The sequence below is a fragment of the Ylistrum balloti genome, unplaced genomic scaffold, assembly GCF_031769215.1.
Source record: "Ylistrum balloti isolate Yb309-2 unplaced genomic scaffold, AGI_CSIRO_Ybal_v1 Utg370350, whole genome shotgun sequence".
NCBI classification, from domain to species: Eukaryota; Metazoa; Mollusca; class Bivalvia; order Pectinida; family Pectinidae; genus Ylistrum; species Ylistrum balloti.
The window spans coordinates 145,102-166,637 of record NW_026782250.1 but is presented as its reverse complement, the minus strand read 5'-3'; the positions used below and the strand labels follow the sequence as shown (position 1 = coordinate 166,637).

The 21,536-nt window shown below is 36.0% G+C and overlaps 3 protein-coding genes across 3 annotated transcripts; 2 read left to right on the top strand and 1 right to left on the bottom strand.

Annotated features, from left to right (window-relative positions):
* Positions 1-5,670: 5,670 nt before the first annotated feature.
* Positions 5,671-7,770, top strand: LOC132553772 (uncharacterized). Its single transcript, XM_060218046.1, has one exon. The coding sequence runs from the start codon at positions 5,677-5,679 to the stop codon at positions 6,457-6,459; it is 783 nt and encodes a 260-aa protein (XP_060074029.1). The 5' UTR covers positions 5,671-5,676; the 3' UTR covers positions 6,460-7,770.
* Positions 7,771-9,917: 2,147 nt separating this feature from the next.
* Positions 9,918-15,551, bottom strand: LOC132553774 (uncharacterized). Its single transcript, XM_060218050.1, has 4 exons — positions 15,467-15,551; positions 13,502-13,640; positions 12,826-12,940; positions 9,918-12,441 (listed from the first exon to the last, which is right to left on the bottom strand). Exons 1-4 carry the CDS (start codon positions 15,519-15,521, stop codon positions 12,337-12,339), a joined length of 414 nt encoding a protein of 137 aa, XP_060074033.1. The 5' UTR covers positions 15,522-15,551; the 3' UTR covers positions 9,918-12,336.
* A 3,445-nt stretch (positions 15,552-18,996) lies between these two features.
* LOC132553771 (52 kDa repressor of the inhibitor of the protein kinase-like) lies at positions 18,997-20,094 on the top strand. The gene has a single exon (XM_060218044.1). The coding sequence runs from the start codon at positions 18,997-18,999 to the stop codon at positions 20,092-20,094; it is 1,098 nt and encodes a 365-aa protein (XP_060074027.1).
* The last annotated feature ends 1,442 nt before the right edge of the window (positions 20,095-21,536 follow it).

The window sequence follows — 21,536 nt, the reverse complement described above, 5'->3', positions numbered from 1 at the left end:
AAAACAATAACCATGACGTCATTTAACTGTCACCGCATAGAAGATAGCCTAATAGACGTGACTTCAAAATGGCGAAATAGAAAAAAAAAACTAAACAAAAAAAAGCATGATAAAAATGGGCTTCTTTTGTGAATATCTGCAAAAGTAACTGTCGTGATTTGTTAGGAAATTCTCTAACTATTTCTAAAATCACAATTACTAGTGCTATGTTTTACCAAATGCAACGTAACAGAAGTTCTAAAACAGAGCCAGTAGATGATTTGTGTGAGACGCTTCGGGTAACTTTACTTTGTCACCTTCATCATCCAAATGACCCGTGTGAAGAGTACTAGTAACAGAAGTTCTAAAACAGAGCCAGTAGATGATTTGTGTGAGACGCTTCGGGTAACTTTACTTTGTCACCTTCATCACCCAAATGACCCTTGTGAAGAGTACTAGTAGCAGAAAGTCTTATAACACAGACGGTAGAGGATTTGAGTGAGACGCTTCGGGTAACTTTACTCTGTCACCTTCATCACACAAATGACCCTTGTGAAGAGTACTAGTAGCAGAAAGTCTTATAACACAGACGGTAGAGGATTTGAGTGAGACGCTTCGGGTAACTTTACTCTGTCACCTTCATCACACAAATGACCCTTGTGAAGAGTACTAGTAGCAGAAAGTCTTATAACACAGACGGTAGAGGATTTGAGTGAGACGCTTCGGGTAACTTTACTCTGTCACCTTCATCACACAAATGACCCGTGTGAAGAGTACTAGTAACAGAAGTTCTAAAACAGAGCCAGTAGAGGATTTGAGTGAGACGCTTCGGGTAACTTTACTCTGTCACCTTCATCACCCAAATGACCCTTGTGAAGAGTACTAGTAGCAGAAAGTCTTATAACACAGACGGTAGAGGATTTGAGTGAGACGCTTCGGGTAACTTTACTCTGTCACCTTCATCACACAAATGACCCTTGTGAAGAGTACTAGTAGCAGAAAGTCTTATAACACAGACGGTAGATGATTTGAGTGAGACGCTTCGGGTAACTTTACTCTGTCACCTTCATCACACAAATGACCCTTGTGAAGAGTACTAGTAGCAGAAAGTCTTATAACACAGACGGTAGAGGATTTGAGTGAGACGCTTCGGGTAACTTTACTCTGTCACCTTCATCACACAAATGACCCGTGTGAAGAGTACTAGCACCATTCTCGATTCCCTTTCAGCTTTCAAGCGTGGTGAATACGGTGAAACGAAGGGCAATAACTCCTGGAGACCAGGATGGCTACTACTGACGTACATATAGTTATCTGCTAATTGTCACTACTAAACAGGGACGAGGAGATGGGGATTGAGAAGGTGGGGAGGGGGGAGGTGGGGGTGGGGGGGAGGGGGGAGTCTATGACCAAGTGTCAGACAAGGTGTAGCCGAATCCCGTGTACTTTTCCTTACTAATATATTAGAAAAAAATAATATAAAATATTAGTCGATTTGTAACCCTGTCGTATACTACTTGCGTCAGTACATCTCAATATTTGTTTCTTTGTGTTATCGTACCATGCTGGTTCCTTCAAGTTTCAATATATGGGTGAATAATGATATCATCATTTCACCTTCAACTGCACGCAACTGTATGGAACATCCTCACACTGTTCAACAGTAGGCAGATGAACAACGTTCCACTGAATAATTAATTAGAAAAACTGTTTCTACTCGCATTGACAGTCGTCATAGAATATTCCCTCCGGGAAGGAATCATTGAATGTGACATTTCTCCGCTGTGTGACTGTCACTGCTATACGATGCCCGCAGCAGCCGGATGCTGAGAGATCCATAGAGTTGTCGTCACATAAAATCCTTTTATCAAACAGAAAAATCAATTTCTGCACGTGAAATTAACTGTAAATCACTTTGCTGATTGTTTAAATTAAAAAAATCTAGACAAATATTACTATCAATAAGGTATAGTGATGACTTTGAGCCATTGTATTGGTTGATATCGCGTATTCTAAACGCTTATACATGTGCAGGCTTCAGCAACATTGATCAACCTCTGGTCATCTCACTGAAATACAAAGTTTTGAACCATAATTCATTATCAATATATCATACCTTTCAACAAAAAAAGAAAAAGAGATACTTAATGAGGCAATAAATAGTCAAAATACATTTTTTTCGCACACACGTGTGTTTTTCTACAATTTCACACACATACCCTTTATCTACTGTATTTAGTGTCGTTTCCTGTCTATTCTCGTACATAAACAAGACCTGCACACAGACGTAATATGTGGTTAAGTGTGAATATGAGGAGAAATGACGTTTCACCGCCGTCGACCAATCGGCTTTACTCTCCACCACATAACACTATCGTGTCTGTGAGATTGGGAATACACAAACGCTGAGGTAAGATCAACAACATTTTCCTTATTTTTTCCCTCAAATTTACATAAATATTCCCTGTTTGTATTTGCGAATAGCTAACGTTATATCGAATTAGATTGAAATGTGGTACTTAAATTGCAATCAATAAATTCAAAGCCTTGAATTTTGTTTCCAAATCGCTCCATATACCTGTTTATTTTGATAATGGAATGCTCAAGTCTCAACTCGTTAGATAATGGCTGAACGGGTTACACCCAAATTTTCCTAGTTTACAGACATATTTCATTTCTGACAAGTCAAATCTTGTTTTCAAATTAATTGATTGAAATTTAAACGAACGTGAGACATCAGTTAGTTAAATGATTATGCGTGAACTTCTGTATATCACAGGACGAATGATATTAAGAATGTAGTACTGAATACTTATTTGTTTATGCGAATTGATTGTTTCAAATGTAAATCGGAGTTGTATGTTGTTAATCTGTTTAGATATTTACCCTTCCCCCGAGGACCATATCGCGTTCCAGATGATTGAGAAAGTCGATTCACTATACCCCTACAGGTACCCTGCCATCAATCATGTCTACATAACTGGGTATATATTTACCTTGACACTCACAGTCCAGTATATACAAAATTATTGCCTCCGACGCTGATATTTTAACCACCACCCCCTCCCTACACAAACCCTAACCCGCCTACCATTGTGGTGATGATATTATTGAACGTACATAAATTATCTTCACCGCACGTGCAGTTTTACTGGTGTGGTATTTATTTACTTATGTATTTATTTATTTTACTGGAATTTGTCCGTAACATTGTAATAAAACAGGATATGTCCCCCACAAAAGATGAGATATAAGATATTTTAATGTACTTTTTGATGTTTATAATCTGCTGAAGTATAAAATGTGGTATATATGTTGTACTCATCTTATTACAGTACGCGACACACGCATTTCTATACAGGAAACAGACAAGGGATGAGAAGTTCATTTTCGCTATAAGTAGCTCTTGACTGTCCACACAAGATAAGAATGTATGACTATTATATGTACACATTAACAAAGATAAAACCCACATACTTTTATGCACTATAATATTAATGTGATAATAGTATTAACGGAGACACATCTAAACACCACCGATTAATAAATAGAGTTTGGCCATTACATTCAGACATGTATATACTTAAATGGTTCAGTAGACTCGATATAGAAAATATACAAGATGTTTCCTATATATGAAATATCTTGCACACGCTCTTATGAACTAACACTGATAGTCGAGCCCCTGGGGTTACTGGGCGAAGCTTTGTATAAACGGCGTATGAACTTATCATTTTAAGTTTATATACACTGTGAGTGTAGCTAATCCCCGGGGGATGTAGAGATGGTAGAAGGTTTGTGTGTTTCTGTTCATCTAATCTATCAATGTTTTCCTCATCAAAGATGGAAATAGAATTTTAATCTTTACGGGAGTGTGGCAGGTGCCCCAAGCCTTCCCCTCCCACGGTAGAAGGTACAGGCACAACTCCTTATCTCGCACTACCAACTTTATCATCCATCTTACACTGTATTTCATTGCACCTTCTCGATCTAGACTACTGAAGTGGCTTCGTTCAACGTTCCCGGAGCACACACAACTCGGAAATCAAGCATTGAAATATATCCTGTTTATAAACTTTATCATGTATAAAACTCCGTATATATCAGTATTCACAATCGAAGAGGCACTGGTTCACGGTTGGCTTAAGGATGTATGCTGCTTTACTTTACAATAGTCCTCATTTGCAATAAAGAGTTCAAAATGGAAGCAAATCAAGACACACGATGTATTTCACTGAGAAACAGAGCAGCCATTCAGAAGAATTCAATAGCTTGCTTTTTCTAAACGTGAAACATTTGCAGGAAGTTAAATATTTGTTGTATACATAGAGTTGATTGCCATGTATTTTGTTTCAGGAAGCTATGCCTATCAGTTTTCTAATATATACAGTCATAGAAAACATATATTTTAAATATCTTACTTCCTCTTTATTCAAAGAACGGCGAAATACTTAATAGAGGACAGTTCAGGGGGATTACACATCTTTCCCTGATTTCTTACCAAGCAGTATCCTTAAAAACAGTCTGAATTATTGCTCATTAAACACACATGAAAAGACACAGGGTGATATATTTGAAGCTCTTCAGTTCACGACGTACTGGGACTCTAATTTTATTTTAAAACATTAATGAGTTTTCAAGCGTATCTAGGATTTGAGAGATCATTTTATTTTTGGATCTATCTATATGACATCTTTTAAAAGTTGATTTTTCAAAATCCTGAATAAAAGAAAGACGTAATTGAGTACGTTTTAAACCTATCTTAAATCAAAGAAAAATATAATTATATTTTAAGGTTATTTTGTGACACTATCCCTGGAAATAAATGTTATACTGTAACTGTTTCCGGTAGGAACGTGTGTGTGTGATTCGATAAGCTGACAATTAGTATTCACGCTTGTTGGAGTCCGATCGAAATTCAGTCGAAAAATTAAAAGTTATTATCGATAAACATGAGCAAATAACATGTATGTAAAGTAATCTTCCGGTGAAACACGAGGAAATAATATGAGGTTTGGCTGTATACTCTCTACCCTGAAGACCTGTAGTATGTAATTGATGTAGATAATTGTGTACACATGGACTTAGTAACATTAGTTAGGTTGACCACGTCCTGACCGTTTGTTCGTCTAGCTCCGGGCTCCGACTCGTGGTGTCCACACCTATGCTCTGGCCACACGTTACAATAATATACACCTGTAGAAAATCTCATTAACATGTAGGCATAACGAACACAAAACAACACAGGTGATTGTTGTCTGTCGGAATCAACAAGACATACAGTACCAATAAACAAACTAAGACGACCTCGTACAAACATTTCCTCTTAATATGGAGAGTTTAGTAGGCATTCCATTCTTATTATTATTGTCATCTAGATTATCACATCATTTCTTTTCTCAATAAGTTCTCTTTAATACTGACACGTAATGAGTACAATTTATACAATATCCAGACTTGATAGGAATTTGTTATCATAAAGTCACTGCTGGACCCGTGTCACTTAGTTAAAACCTCCACATGTTAGACGTACCTGAAATTGGTGTTCTGGTCAATGTGAGTACCGAAAACTCTAGACAGACACGTCGTTACAGAAGAAAGATATAACAATGTCCTGGTCATAGTATCACTTGATTATAAACTTCAGATTTCAATATAGTTTTATCTTTAATTATTGTAGATCAGCTCTACTGCACAATGTCGCAAGAATTGATCGATTTGGAGGAAATAGTGAAGAAATGGGTTGCCGATTTCCCACTGGATGCTAAACAACGTAAAGAGGCTGATGACGTCATATCGACGGACATAAATTGGAAACATTTACGTGTGCAGCACGGGGACACGCAATATTTTGACCAAATAAAGGCAACAACACCAAAGTCACACGTGCTTTTCACAGCCCATTTCACGAACGACACTGACCAAAATCAGGTTTACACCTTAAAAACGGAAAGACGAACAAAATCTACTTGTACGCTGTCTTTAGAGAAAAGTTATACCTACGGTTTTAATGTCGATATAAAGCTGACGCCTCCAAATCCGGTCATAGAGGCCAATGCCGGCTTTAAGGGCGAACTGGGTCTGACTAAAGCAAGCGACGAAACTTTCGAAGAGGAGCTGCTATGGTCAGTTGATAACCAGATAACTGTCCCGCCAAAATTCAAAACAAAAGCCAACCTCGTTATTAAGGAGGATGAATACACCAGTCATTTTAAAACAGAGAGCAAGTTTGAAGGCAGAATCCACGTGACATTACGTCATAAAAAAGATAACACTCCTATTACGACCCTAACCACTGACGTTAAGAGGCTGTTTACTGGAGACAAGGGGTTCCGAGTGGACAAATCGGGGATATATTTCGTCACTCAAGGGCGGTGTCGCTGTAGGTTCGGCATAGAACAGCATGTGAAACTGTCACAAACCAAGGTTGATGAAATCACGGAAGACGAGGGTGTCGGTGAGGTGGATACAACGTCATGATGACGTCATTTATTCCGTCGCATTACTTGTCTTAGTTTGCATGTTGTGTTTGAAAGTGAAATTCAGCATTACAAATAGGACAATCATGCGTGTTGATGAGTCGCCTTCGTGTTTATTTGGAGAAAAATGGGGAATGTAACAGAAGTTCTCCTAAATATGTATACAGCTATTACTGCAATATTTCTCAACAATGTGCTTGAATGAGAGAATTCGTGACGTCATTTTTGTGATAATTACAATTGGTTGTTGTTATGCCTTGGAACTATTTGACAAGTGATAGTGATGACGTGTGATTGGAATTTTTCCCGTGATTCAATGTGCTATAGGAGAGGTTGTGTTGAGTAAAGTTCTTTTCCAATTTTCTGGATCGGTACATCTTTCCTAACTGGCTGACATCTCTTTTCAATACAGTGATACACTTACGATGAGCTGCACGTGGCGAGGGCAACTTTCCATATATCAATCCAATCAGACAACCGTCAGTAATTGTCTCCCCATTGTGATGTACAGATCACAGGGACTTGTCATTTGAGACACCAACCTTTATCATAAGACATTTTCTAACGTAAGTATTTGATGTGAAATATTTTAGATGCATAAAAGAAATGTTATTTCTAAGTGACTAGGCATTTCTGTTTCTGTTATATCTTTAAAAACATTCTGCCGGTCAGAAACTGTTTCTCATTAGCAAGTCCCTGTGGTAGTGCGGGCTCGCACTTTAAAGATGCGGGTAGTATAGGAATTTGTCATCGTATCGTTTATAGTGCCAGCGTGTCTATAAGCCAGTTATTCACTCCATTGTCCTTTATTTCCCGACTGTTAATACCTATCGATTTCCTCAGCGACTGCCCTCCTCTAGGGAAAGCCGTATTAACTCCACGTATCCAACTTAGAAACCCAGTACACGTATATAGCCAATGCTTGGAGACTTGGATAATGTATTCATTTACAGATGTTATAATTTCTTGTACGTGTACTAACATATATTGACATATCGAGAAATGTTGCATAATTGAGTGATTCATTCCAGATCAACACGGCCTGCAATTATATATTATTACATTATATATCTTGATTAAATTAAATCCATGTCGCTTTTGTTCTTTGTCTACGACTTCAAAAATACTTCGGGACTTTGAAATAGAAAAGTTAAAAATAACATGCTTTTAAAACTCGACTTAAGTCTTCACGCTCTTTCAAACAACTCGATAATTTCCAAAGGTAGTTGAAATTCCAACGGAACCCGTGGAAATGTCGAGCTGGGCTTCAAGATAGTAAGATAATGACATTGTCAATTTTCTAGAGTTTACAATATTGATTCACAATATGCTAGTGTAATAAAATAGTTGTAGTTTTTATTTGTTGTTCGCTTCATTTCACGTTCCCCTCTCAAAATTGTTCGGTGTAAAATTTCTGCCAGACAACACATCGATCTAAACTATTGATGCCGTTACTTTGACATAAAAAATGCACATAATTTTGTTACGATAGTAATCTTTTCATTCAAGTCAGAAGCGCCACACACCATTTTATCATCCCTGAAGGACGAGCTTTTCGCCAGAGCGTGTTTTCTGCTACAGGTATCGACCCGCTAGCTTCCAAAGGTTAAAGGTCAGCCAACACACGTGCTAATTAATCGTACCCAAGGGAAACATGGTTCAACGTTATGAATATTAATACTGATGTATGATCCCGCTGAAGTCCATTAGGTGTTGTTAAAAAAACACACGCGCGAGTTTTGTCTGATATGTAAATGTACACACTTCCCTGTACGTGTGAAATGCACGTGATCTTGATTCTACACGTAATAGTTTATGTACATCTTCGTGTGACTGTAATTTTACACGTGATGGTACTTGTGCATCCTTCTATATCCACGTGACTACTTTTGCACATTTTGCGTTCATTTGCATATTATTCTAAGATATACACATTCCTACACTTAAAACGTGATTATAAATGTTCATATTCCTATTTTGATTGTACGTTTACACGTGATGGTACAAGTAAGTATTCCTATTTACACGTGATGGTACAAGTAAGTATTCCTATTTACGCGTGATTGTACTTTTACACGTGATGGTACAAGTAAGTATTCCTATTTACACGTGATTGTACTTTTACACGTGATGGTACAAGTATGTATTCCTATTTACACGTGATTGTACTTTTACACGTGATGGTACAAGTAAGTATTCCTATTTACACGTGATTGTACTTTTACACGTGATGGTACAAGTATGTATTCCTATTTACACGTGATTGTACTTTTACACGTGATGGTACAAGTAAGTATTCCTATTTACAGGTGATGGTACAAGTATATATTCCTATTTACACGTGATTGTACTTTTACACGTGATGGTACAAGTATGTATTCCTATTTACACGTGATGGTACAAGTATGTATTCCTATCAACACGTGATTGTACTTTTACACGTGATGGTACAAGTAAGTATTCCTATTTACACGTGATGGTACAAGTATGTATTCCTATTTACACGTGATGGTACAAGTATGTATTCCTATCAACACGTGATTGTACTTTTACACGTGATGGTACAAGTAAGTATTCCTATTTACACGTGATGGTACAAGTATGTATTCCTATTTACACGTGATGGTACAAGTATGTATTCCTATCAAGACGTGATTGTACTTTTACACGTGATGGTACAAGTAAGTATTCCTATTTACACGTGATGGTACAAGTATGTATTCCTATCAACACGTGATTGTACTTTTACACGTGATGGTACAAGTAAGTATTCCTATTTACACGTGATGGTACAAGTATGTATTCCTATTTACACGTGATTGTACTTTTACACGTGATGGTACAAGTATGTATTCCTATTTACACGTGATGGTACAAGTATGTATTCCTATCAACACGTGATTGTACTTTTACACGTGATGGTACAAGTATGTATTCCTATTTACACGTGATTGTACTTTTACACGTGATGGTACAAGTATGTATTCCTATCAACACGTGATTGTACTTTTACACGTGATGGTACAAGTATGTATTCCTATTTACACGTGATGGTACAAGTATGTATTCCTATTTACACGTGATTTTACTTTTACCCGTGATGGTACAAGTAAGTATTCCTATTTACACGTGATGGTACAAGTATGTATTCCTATCAACACGTGATTGTACTTTTACACGTGATGGTACAAGTATGTATTCCTATCAACACGTGATGGTACAAGTAAGTATTCCTATTTACACGTGATTGTACTTTTACACGTGATTGTACTTTTACACGTGATGGTACAAGTATGTATTCCTATTTACACGTGATTGTACTTTTACACGTGACGGTGTTCCTAATTACTTTACTTTCATGCACAAATGTTGATATGCATGTTCATTATATGATTTTGACTAATGCAAAGTACAACTGTCAGTCACTGTCAATGTAAAAAACAAATACAAAAACAACAGTTTACTCTTAACTTCAACTTTACTGACATGATTTGAGCCTTTAACTTGACACATGATAAAGGAGAACATACCACTTTATACCATACAACTTTATATCGTCAATACATATGATGGTTAGTACTCTGACCCTACACAGAACAAAGGTAACATTAGCAGACTAGAGATAAAAATTGCTGCAGTTTTCAATATATAGATACAATTAAACATGGCTCGTCATCCTTCAATAGACGTACATGTACACAGATCTAGGTATCACAATATAACAAAGTATTTAAAAATGTCATTTACACACACTAGCATGACCTGTAGTTACATTAAATGTTTAAAAAAAATCTGTTAAGGCACAAAGCTTTAAACCAAAATGTTTATTACAGTGCAACTTCCTTAAACTCATTCTTCTCCAAACCAATCACTGCTTGAAACTGAAAGAAGAGATAATGTAAAGAATAGACCCCATTCCGAATACCAAACCAGTTTTATATCCAAAATGGCTTAAATATACTGATAATTACTTTACTTTAGGGATCAAGACTCATGTTCTGACCGGAGAACAGTGAAATCAACATGTGCCAGCATTTGTAAGCTTTGTAGCTGGGGCCTACTGTAAACAATGCTTACCCTGATCGAGGGGATTATAAGTAGTACTATACATAATTATCACCAATGACAAGATGAATCCACATCGAATGAATCCATCGTTATACAGAAAAGAATGAAGAAAGCTGAGACTAAAAGTCATAGACATGTATAAAGAAATAGAAAAATTAATGGAGAGTTGTTTAAAAAGATAATTTCATTATATGATAAACGACAACACTAGTTCATCAAATATATTGATTGTAAACACTTTCAGACAAAATAATCACCTGACAGGGATCCAGATTCGTGACAAAATGCCAGATAATCCTATTAAAGTATGTTTTTTATTAATATGATAAAGAATGAAGTATTCTCACCCTTGATCAAAATACAGTATAATAGAAAAAAGTCTGTACAAGGCATTTTATTTAACAATAACAATGCACTATCTACCAGTGATAGGACAATACTACAAAATACTTTTTAGAAAATCAACCTAGGAAATGAAATCAATTAATTAAAATCAAAATTGTAAAAATATTTATCGGCAGAGTTCTAAAAGAGTGACTGGAAGTCAAAGAAATGTACAAGTGTAAAATCCTCATGTAAAATTGTTTTCAGAGATTTACAACTAGCAAGCTAGAAAGGCTTAATATCAATGGTATTCAACAAGTCAAAAAAACTTACAACAGATTAAAAGTCTCTGAAATACATTGATTTAAAAAATGTACAATATTTTTCAACTTAAATATCAAAACAACTCAAGCTACCAGCAGTTAATGTGTCAAACCAATCAATTATGTGTGTTCAATTATTGATTATAAAACTGCAATATTACATATATATATATACCAGTTAATGGTAAATTATAAACAACAATAACCTTTATATGGATATATAACACTAATCTATATGACCCTATATTACTATCTCTCACAATCTCACCTCATAAAAAAACAATCTATAAAACAAATAAACAGGTTAAAAACATCAAGCGGTGTTCACTAAACTTTACATATAAAATTCAGCGATAAATCTTATAGTGAAATATCACCTGTATAAAAGGGAACTAAGGGCAGTGTAAAACCAATGGTATTTATTTCTAATGAATAAAAAATATCAAGTCAATAAAAAAAGCTGATGTCAAACTTTTGCTATGTTTAACAGTGAATTTGCAGATCCACAATATTGCAATATAAACAACATACCGAATCCCTATTTTAGTGTAATACTTTCAGTGTGATAAACACTTAAATGATATAAGCATTAAAATATATACATTTACAGTAGTCTTCCCTCCTCCTCCAGGCATTATATAATGAGTGAAAGACCTTGCTTATTCCAAGAAACAAAAACAATTTTCATAAAACTAAAATTAAAAAAAAATAATTCTGATCAAAACTTCAATTTGAACGATACAAACTCTGATTATGAAATCAACATTGTATCACATTTCTCTTGTCATATTTTCCCCATTGATCAACTCGCCTCACCATCAATCTTAAAGTATTTAGAAAATTGATATACATGTATTGTGCATGATGTATTTTTCTTTTATGCATGCAGTAATTAAGTTCTGGCTAAGATCTAGGATAAGCTATACCCCTTTATTTTCAGATTTAATTGATGAAAGATGATCTGTTAATTAGTCAATACTTAGATAAATGTTATTCATACTAACAAAAATCATCTTAACTTCCATGGGAAGAGGTATTAAATCAAACGTTTACAATAAAAAAAAGGAAAACTGAATCACAGGGTATTTAATTCACCTTAAATTTTGTAAAATTATTCAAATAATCATCTGTAATTTTTTCAATCTGAGGATAGTTAATAAACCCTATTCAGCCTCTTCCTCCTCAGTTTCAAGTCCTGCGTCCAGTTCTGGGTACCATGAGCTGTCATCAGCTTTACACAGAAACAATAAGATTCGGTCAGCGTCCACCTGGTAGTAACAAAGAAGCAAATGATGCAATGGGATTTTTATAAAGGTTTTACAATTCTTTTCAAAAATAAAATCTAATAAAGTTTTCTGATTTTCAATGATACAAGGGACATTCTCTCAGGGTTTCAAAATGATACAAGGGACAATATCTCAGTCTTTTACATTATGTTATAAGGGACATCATATGTAGGTTTTATTGTATATTCTAAATGTCACACTTTTCACCATTCTGAAATTCTCAAAAAAGGAATATTTCTTCATGAGGTCTGTTTTACATCTGATTGTAATGTAACTAAGTAAAACAGTTAAAATATTGATACAGATGTAAATCAAGTCAGAAATAGTAACATAGTTTTGCTATCAGTTCAAGTTAAAGTGTTTTACCTCATAATAAGACTGATTAGATGATATTTCTTTTGGGAGTTTCTTGATGTGGAGCTTGAACTGTTTTCCTTTCAGATCTCCCTTCGCTTTCCCAGTCACAGTCAAACAAAAGGACCTGTCCAGAATAAAATATTTTATCTGATCACTTGTGTCTGGGACATATTATAAATTCAGTATTTTATTGAGTTATCTCCCTTCCACCAGTGACTTTCACAATGTACTACTGGTAACATAAAAAGACTTGTTCCTATGTTTAAAGGTCAGTAATTCCTTGGTATTATATTTACTTTATTAAAGATTTTCAAAATAAAACCTTATCGTATAGTAGCTTTCCAAAATACATTTTTTTTCAGAATCATTATTACAAATAAATGGAAATCTAAGAAAAAGACCTTTCTATCTACAATTTTAGAGGAGCTCACAAAATTTAGTTTTCAAATACTCATTATTATACATTGAATATCTTATATGCATAGAGAAAATACTTGTGATCAAATATTGGTTTTCTAGAATATAAGTGGTACATGTAGCCACGTGGCTATGCAGGGAGACAAAATAATGAAAATTCTGAGAAAATTAAAGTTATGAAGGTACAATGGCAGCAGATTTTAAATTCCTGAGAGAAACATCAAATCAGATTTACAATATGAAATGACATTGTTTGAGATTTAATCACCTTTCCTGAAAGTCAACTTCAACATCTGCATTGTCTGCTTTTTTCACAAACTTGAGACCTTTCATTTGACGTGAAGTTTTGAGGTTTTTGACAGCTACAATAACTCTGACAAACCCATCTTTCTTTTTCTCATCAGTGGCTGTAAATACAACGTATTTGTATAATAATCATTTGCTTGATAAAGTATACAGTAAGTATGATATACAGTGTTGGACAGGAAACAGTTTAAATCACATGTACAAAATAATTAGTCTAAAGGATTTGTGTGTTTTGATTGTTGTTATTTTTACATCTATTGCAGAACAGCCTTTCAAAGTACAAAAAAACCTGCTAAATCCAATTGTTGAACAGTATATATCTAATGGAATGTAAAACAACCTAATCCCAAGGAATTTTACAATTTTATCCAGTATTTGGTTTTTTCTCTTGGTTGTGGTCAAAATTACAGATAAATATTCAGAACCTTTCACACATCTTGTTTACTTTTTAGAAGTCTTCCCTCAGAATTTGGATCTGAATCTACATATGCACCTCCAACTAACGGAAAATTTGATGGCTTGACTACAGGCATGTCATAAGATTTTCTGTCAATGGGCAAAGTGCAGAGGGAACTCAAGACTAACTTTATTATTACATGTTGTACTACTTTTCAGGTAAATGTATCAAATTACTGGGGCATTTTCAATATTATTATATATGAAGGTGTGTGAAATGGATGTTAATTTTAGTTCTAATACCTGTGTGACACATAGTATACATATATTCTTATTTTTACAGACCCCTGTGTTGATACACATAGACATGACCCATATTATACAATATATTCTTGTTGTTACAGGCTCCTGTGTTGATACACATAGACATGACCCATATTATACAATACATTCTTGTTGTTACAGGCCCCTGTGTTAATATAACCAGGGACATAAGAAACACATCAATTTGCGATATATAGGAGTATAGTACAGGTATCCGATTGTGACTATAGAAAAACAGAATAAACTTGAAACAGAAGGGTGTGATATTATATTAACAAGAATGTATGATAAAAACACAGCATACAATAATTTTAATTACTTTTGACGGGTCAGACTCCTGTACATGTGCTGTCATGAAATACCATTTACTATGTAGTATAGCAACTCCCCCAATGTGACAAATATAGACTCAAGATATACTGCACAAATGCCACAATCCCACATTAGTTACTTCCAACAGTACAGTACCAAATCCACCCAAATTTTATCAAAGTCTACCAAAATCTATCCAAGTCTTTCTAACATCTACCCAGATCTTACACACATATACCAAAATATTCATCTCTCCAAATTCAACATAACTATCAACTGAATTGAACAAATTATTTACTTATTTAACTACTTTATTTATTCACCGTTGTTGTGTTCTTCCAAAAGTTAAGGTTTTTAAGTTATAAGTTAAACTAAGTTTTCCTGGCCTTGGAAGGGAGACAACCGCAAAAGACAATGTCAATATTTATCGAGTTATAACCGATTTATAACGTAGGTGCAGTGTCAATCGAAAGTAGTAGGTGACAAATTTGGACAATATGTCGTAGATTTTGGTGAAACTAAATTAGATTTGGATAAATTATGGATAGATTTTGTTAAGAATTTAGTATATTTCGGTAAATCGTCATTGATGTACACATGGGACGTGTAGACTTACCAATATGTACATGTTCTGGAGGTTAGTATAAGTATATTGTAGTTTCTAATGCATATATTGAAACGCTTGAAATAATGACACACAGCTTACTTTCACCGTCTAAAGTATATAATACATGTACCTCCCGATCTATTTTCACGTGTACCGTTATTTATAGTGACATTAAGAGCGATAATTATTGTAGCGATTCATAAATTGCCATAACACTAAGATATGACTTCTTATTAAGATCGTAACGATGCCAAATATTTATAAAGGTTAACTGTCGCTTCTTCTTACCATAATCAGGAATTATCATTTTGGAACTTTCGGCTTGTTTACCATCATCCGCCATTTTCGCTTTCTAATTTCCTGATGTTCGGAATCTCTCGCCGCATACCTGTTGTGGATGTGTTTGAGCAAGAGCATCTCGAATGAAAAGCGACATGTAGCGGGTTCTCTTTTTATATAGCCAAATTACGTCAGCGAAACCAAGTTTACCTCATTTAATCGAATTGGGATATACATTTTGTTACAATAATACCAATGAATATGACATAAGACAAAGTATGGTTACTTCTTTTGTAAACGGGAAAGAGACCCGGGGTTAACGCGTGTTTTCCTAACAGGGTGTGAGCAGGGACGTATATAATATATAGGTCCTGGTGTGAGTACAAGATCACTTAAACCAAACATCTCAAGGTAAAATTCAAACTACTCAACAGTAAGATCATAATTGGAATAAGAAATTAAGGTTAATGTTTCATGTATACAAAGAAAAAATGGCAGTTATTTACAAGTTTACTCTCCATCGAGACGGACTGTTACCGGCGATTTGACCAAATGATAAACCCTGGTCACAAGTTGACTCTAACTTGTGACGAGAAATTAGAAAAAGAAACAGATTACTGAAATTATTTATATTTAACCAAAAACTAAAAAAATCTAAACAAACTTCCGCAAATAACGTAATCATGAGAATATTGGTAAGAAAAGAAAAAAAACTTTTTATGCGGACTTAAATGGTTTATTAGATCTATAAAAACAAGCGACGATTCTAACGTTATAGTTCATATTATAAACGTCATTGACAATATTGAAATGACTAATGATGGTAAAGCTACCAACTCCACTATTCCGGACATATAGTTTGATTTGTATGACATCAATGACATATGGTAATCTTTAAATAATAACAAATCTGTTGGTGTTTACAAAATTAGTCAAAATATGTTTAAAATAAACAGCAACATCGGCAGCTTTTCCTTTGTCTCTTATTTTTAGATCTTATTTGGAAAACAGGTTTCCAAAAACTGGATGTTTACCAGTCTGGTTTTGAGCCAGGTCACTCGACGGTTCATCAACTTATTGAATTTTGCCACACTTTATTTGAGAATTTAGAAAAAAAATGCATCCTACATGTCTAGTTTATATATATATATTTCGGAAGCCTTTGCTCGTGTGTGGCAAGAGGGACCGGAGGTGAAACTATCAAATCATGGCATCATAGCACTTAAGACAAACTGAAAAAGTTGATCAGCTTCAACATGGCATTGGTCGATACTCGCTGTTGAGTTTACCGCCATTCGTAGAAAGCTGAGTTCATCACGTGACTTTTCGGAACATCGTTCTAGATTTTCCCGCATCGCGCATGCGCAAATACATTGCTTACACTCGCGAACGATAAAGATATGATTTAGTGTTGGGGCGATCCTATTTTACCTGTTTTTTTTTACTTTATTAATAAAATGCATGCGCGGATCCAGAGGGGGCATCAGGGGGTCCGGACCCCCTCCTCGATTTTTGCCAAAAAAAAGGGGTTATGAAATTCGACCCAGTACAGCAATATGCCCATTAAAGCTTGTCATACCTTAATGCCGGTTCAGTTATACGTGACGTAATATTTGAACGAGTCGAAAACAAAGATGACGTTATGATCCACGAAATCGTGCTGTCATAGTAGCTGTCATAATCGATTACTTGACTCTGATTTAACTACATGACAATGACGTCATCTTTTCAACCTGACAGTTTATGCGGAAATAAAAAGTACTACACCGACATCAGTTTCATGTATAGCTTTGAGAAAAGCTTCTGCACATTTGCCGATACTTACCAAATCGCATTTTTGCATTTACACAAATATGCAGCAAGCACACATTCATACAGGCCTGTGCCAATAAATAAGATCTAATAAAATCTATTTTCTGTTATACAAACCATTCTGATCCAGATTAGAGTTGAACTTAGATATATATATATATTGTAAGCTGAAAAGTTCATTCTTGATTTGGGTAGAGGCTGCGAAAAATGGACTCGCAAAGTTTGTTGTCCAAGTGGGAGTCGGTACGAAATGTCTCTGCAAATGCAGCCAGATATGACTGGGGTGCACTAAAGTTACAGGCTTTCATGAGAGGCACCTTTACACGTGAAAACACCGTACCAACGACACTTGTAACACGAGATAAAATCTCCTCCGCAGATGATAGCGAATCAAAACATCTGTTGCCAAAGACACAGGAATCAAACAAAACCCTTTCCCTGTGAAAGTTGTCGGAAACGGTAACTGTTTTTATACGTCAGTTTCCATTTCGGTCTTTGGTGCAGAGAACAATCACGTTGAGTGTCGGGTACGATGTGTGCATGAGCTGGTTACAAACTTTTCAAAATACACCAGCCATGAAACATTCACCGCAATGTCAAGTAAGCCGACAGATTTCAAATAAATTTTTGAAAGCTCAATCTCTGACCAGGCCAATGTCCCCAATAATATCCCTAAGTCTTTGAAGAATGAGATCATAAAATCTGCAAATGACGGTCAGTACTCCTCCTTGCTTCATCTTTATGCCTCCGCTAACGCATTCGAACGTCCAATAGTATCAATCTTTCCTCAAGTAGAGCATGTTGCTATCAACAGACCAGTCCGCAACCAGACTATTAGTCCACTTGACTATTCCGAGGAACAGCATCGCCCTCCTATGTACATAATGTGGAACCCCTTTTGAAAAGCAGAAAATATCTGATTATTTCAGGAAGGGCAAGTTACGAGAAAACGATCCGTCTAGTATCCATTCTGATCAAAGTACAAGGAAACAAACACAGCACCATGGCTGTGCAAATCCGGAAATTTCACATAAATATAATGAACAAGCTGCATATTTCGAAACAAGCGCCAACTCCCAAATATCATCCCGATATGATTTTAGTGAAATTTTGAATGTGACATTGTCGCTTTCGTCATTATCTCAGACTGAAAAATACCTATGTGGAAAGCAGTTGTGATGAAGAAACCCTGAAAAATATGCTATTCGTAACAAAAGGAGTAGCTGGTAAGGATAAAAAGTTGTATTTTCAAGCAAGTTGGTTGGAGAAACGTAAATGGTTGACATTCAGTAGCGTACTTCAGGGGGGGTCTTTGCAAAATTTGTATGCTGTCAGTCAGTCAGATTTAAGATGTTACGACACCTTTGTAAGTAAACCATTAAAAAATTTCAAGAAAGTTGGCGGGAAAGAGTGTTCAATGCTGAGACGCGACCAGTCTACCTACCACAAAACTGAACGCATTGCATATCAGACTCTGAAAGCAAGCCTCACATCCCCACAAACCACAGTCCAGTATAAGATAAACTCACAAAACAAGGACATGTATGACAAAAACTTGAGGCTCTTGAGAATACTAGTTGAATCAGTAATTCTCTGTAGAAAACAGAACATTCCCCTGAGGGAACACAGAGATGACTCTACAAGTACCTCATCCAACAAGGGCAATTTCTTGGCCATTCTAAATTTACTAGCGTGTCATGACAAAGAGCTGGCAAATCATCTAGAAAATGGACCGAAACTGCAACCTATACCAGCAAGACCGTACAGAAGAAAATCATAGACCTTATTGGGTCGTACATCAGAAATCAAATATTAGAAGGCCTGAAGGGAGAGGGTTTTACTCTATCATAGCTGATGAAGTGACGGATACGTTTTCAAACCAAGAGGTTCGGGCTTTGTGTGTGCGATTTTTAGATGAAAGTCAAACTGAGCCATGTATTCGAGAAGAATTCTTTGATTTTCTCCATCTGAAACGTACTACTGTGGAAACAACTGCAATTAAAATAGTAGAGGTATTAACAGAGAACAATATTCCAGTTGACAAAATAAGGGGCCAGGCGTACGATGGGGCAGCAGCTATGTCGTCAGAAAAAGTAGGCTGCCAAGCTCGAATAAAGTCTGTCAATCAACATGCCCTATACACACACTGCAACGGTCACGTTCTGAACTTGAGCATAGCTCACGCGTGCAAAATACCTCTTGTGAGAAATATGATAGATGGGGTAAATGCCACATTCGTTTTCTTCGATGTCTCGCCCAAAAGACAACGCTTCTTTGAACATGTCCTTCAACATCATGGCCCGAAATCAAAGCGTAAAAAGTTGTTGGGTTTGTGTAAAACAAGATGGGTAGAACGTCATACCTGCTATGATATATCTTTAGCATGTATACTGCCATCGTTGAATGTCTCCAGTCCATCGAAAACCCAGAACTTGAGGAAAACACTCAAGATGAGTGGTCGTGGGATGCGCAAACTAAAATTACAGCCGGGGATTGTTGGCTACTCTGCTGTCGTACCAGGTTTTGGTTACATTCATCAGCGTAAGGGCTGTTCTGCAGACAGTCAAACCACTTGCATCAAAAAACTTCAGAAACGTGATTTGGATGTGTATGAAGCCCGCACACTGATTACTGATCGTATTGAGAGGGTGAAAGAGATGAGAGAAGGAGTAGATGTTGAGTTTGAAATGTGGTATGAAGATTGCAAACGAATCGCCACGGTAGCTGTTCCATTTCTGGGTCATTTATCAACTGAGCTCAATGACATAATTCACAAAGATGACAGTGTTGCATATGCATTTTGTTGTTTGGTTGTCAGATTCTGAAATACAAAAACTTTCTTCTGAACTTTTCTTCTGTGACTCAGACTTGCAATGTTCATCTTCCCAAGATCTACAAGGGCATTTGTTAGAGTGGATGAGGGCTTGTGGATAACTCGATGAGAAGGACATCACAGCGGACAATTTTTTAGATACCTAAAATTGCAGACGGGGACATCTTTCCAGACATCAAAACACTTCTTCACATTGGTTGCACCTTACCCGTCACCTCTTGTGAGGCCGAACGCTCATTTTCTGGGCTTCGCTGCATTCAAAGTTATATGCGCAGTACAATGAATGAGGATAGATTGTCATCACTAGCCCTCATGCACTTACATCATGCACGAACAATCAATGCAAATGCAATCTGCCAAATATTTGTGATGCAAAACAAAAGACGAATGTTCAAGTTAAGCATCTTGGACAATTAGATCTGATACAAGTCTGTTTGTAAGATTTTCACTTCTGTTCAAACATTAAAAAGAAAAGAAAAAAAGATAAAAAAAATTAAGAAAAGAGATAAAAAAGAAGGTTTTTATTGTGGAGGCCTCCTCTTGGCTAGAACTGGAAACGCTGATATTTAATTAATTTTCTTCTAGTAAGGTTGTTGCTTTTATATTGCATGAATATGTTGGTAGGCTCGCTCGGACCTTTCGTGTTAGTGTCATCTGCATACGATCGATACTAATTTTGAACATACCTTCTTTGCAATTTTCTCACGTTGTTGATTTTACAGGAAAACAAATAAAGATACTCATCTCCAACATTCTGTAAACACCGGTTACATGTTCTATTTTATTTTCGAATGATTTGCCAACACCCAGTTTTAATGGGAAAATTCGAATTACAGGTACGTACTGACGTTATAGGTAATCCGTTATTTTCTGACCATACTACCAAATATTTTTCAATATTAAATTTATTTTCGAAATCGAATAAAATTGTCACTGTCCCGCCTTGACAAGTTCTGGATATCAGGAAACCATTTCTGAACAAACTGATCTCCGAGCGTTTGCTTCAGGCTATTGAAGAAATCATATTGATATGGAAATTCTGTTTTTAAGAGAAACCAGATTTTTTATTCCATTTTAGGGAATGTGCTCCAGTGAAGGCTAATCTAAGTGTAACAGAGGTCATTATATATTTCAATACCTCCACTTGGAATCGACACTGGGACCTCTGGCTCACTATTCTGACGCTCAACCAATCGAGCTAAAGAGAAGCTCTTTTTAGCGGAGCGATATGTTGCGGCTATCATTTTACCAGGGTTACATACTCTCCATCTAGCAAACAACTCGCCCTCGAGTTTCCAGGAGTAACAGCGATGCTGGTAGGGCATGGCTAAGTATTATTTCCGGGTCCCTACATGGGCGCCAATGTAACGGAGGTCATTAGATACATGATGTATTTCATTACCTCCGCTTGGAATCGAACCCGGGACCCCTGGA

Bases quoted from the DNA above. Each gene is read 5' to 3' on its own strand.
- LOC132553772 (XM_060218046.1), top strand. From the start codon at position 5,677: ATGTCGCAAGAATTGATCGATTTGGAGGAAATAGTGAAGAAATGGGTT.
- LOC132553771 (XM_060218044.1), top strand. From the start codon at position 18,997: ATGGACCGAAACTGCAACCTATACCAGCAAGACCGTACAGAAGAAAAT.
- LOC132553774 (XM_060218050.1), bottom strand. From the start codon at position 15,521: ATGGCGGATGATGGTAAACAAGCCGAAAGTTCCAAAATGATAATTCCT. The intron at 13,641-15,466 runs GTAAGAAGAAGC...TTGTATTTACAG, and splicing joins AATGATAATTCCTGATTATG to CCACTGATGAGAAAAAGAAA. The intron at 12,941-13,501 runs GTGATTAAATCT...TATTCTGGACAG, and splicing joins GAAGTTGACTTTCAGGAAAG to GTCCTTTTGTTTGACTGTGA.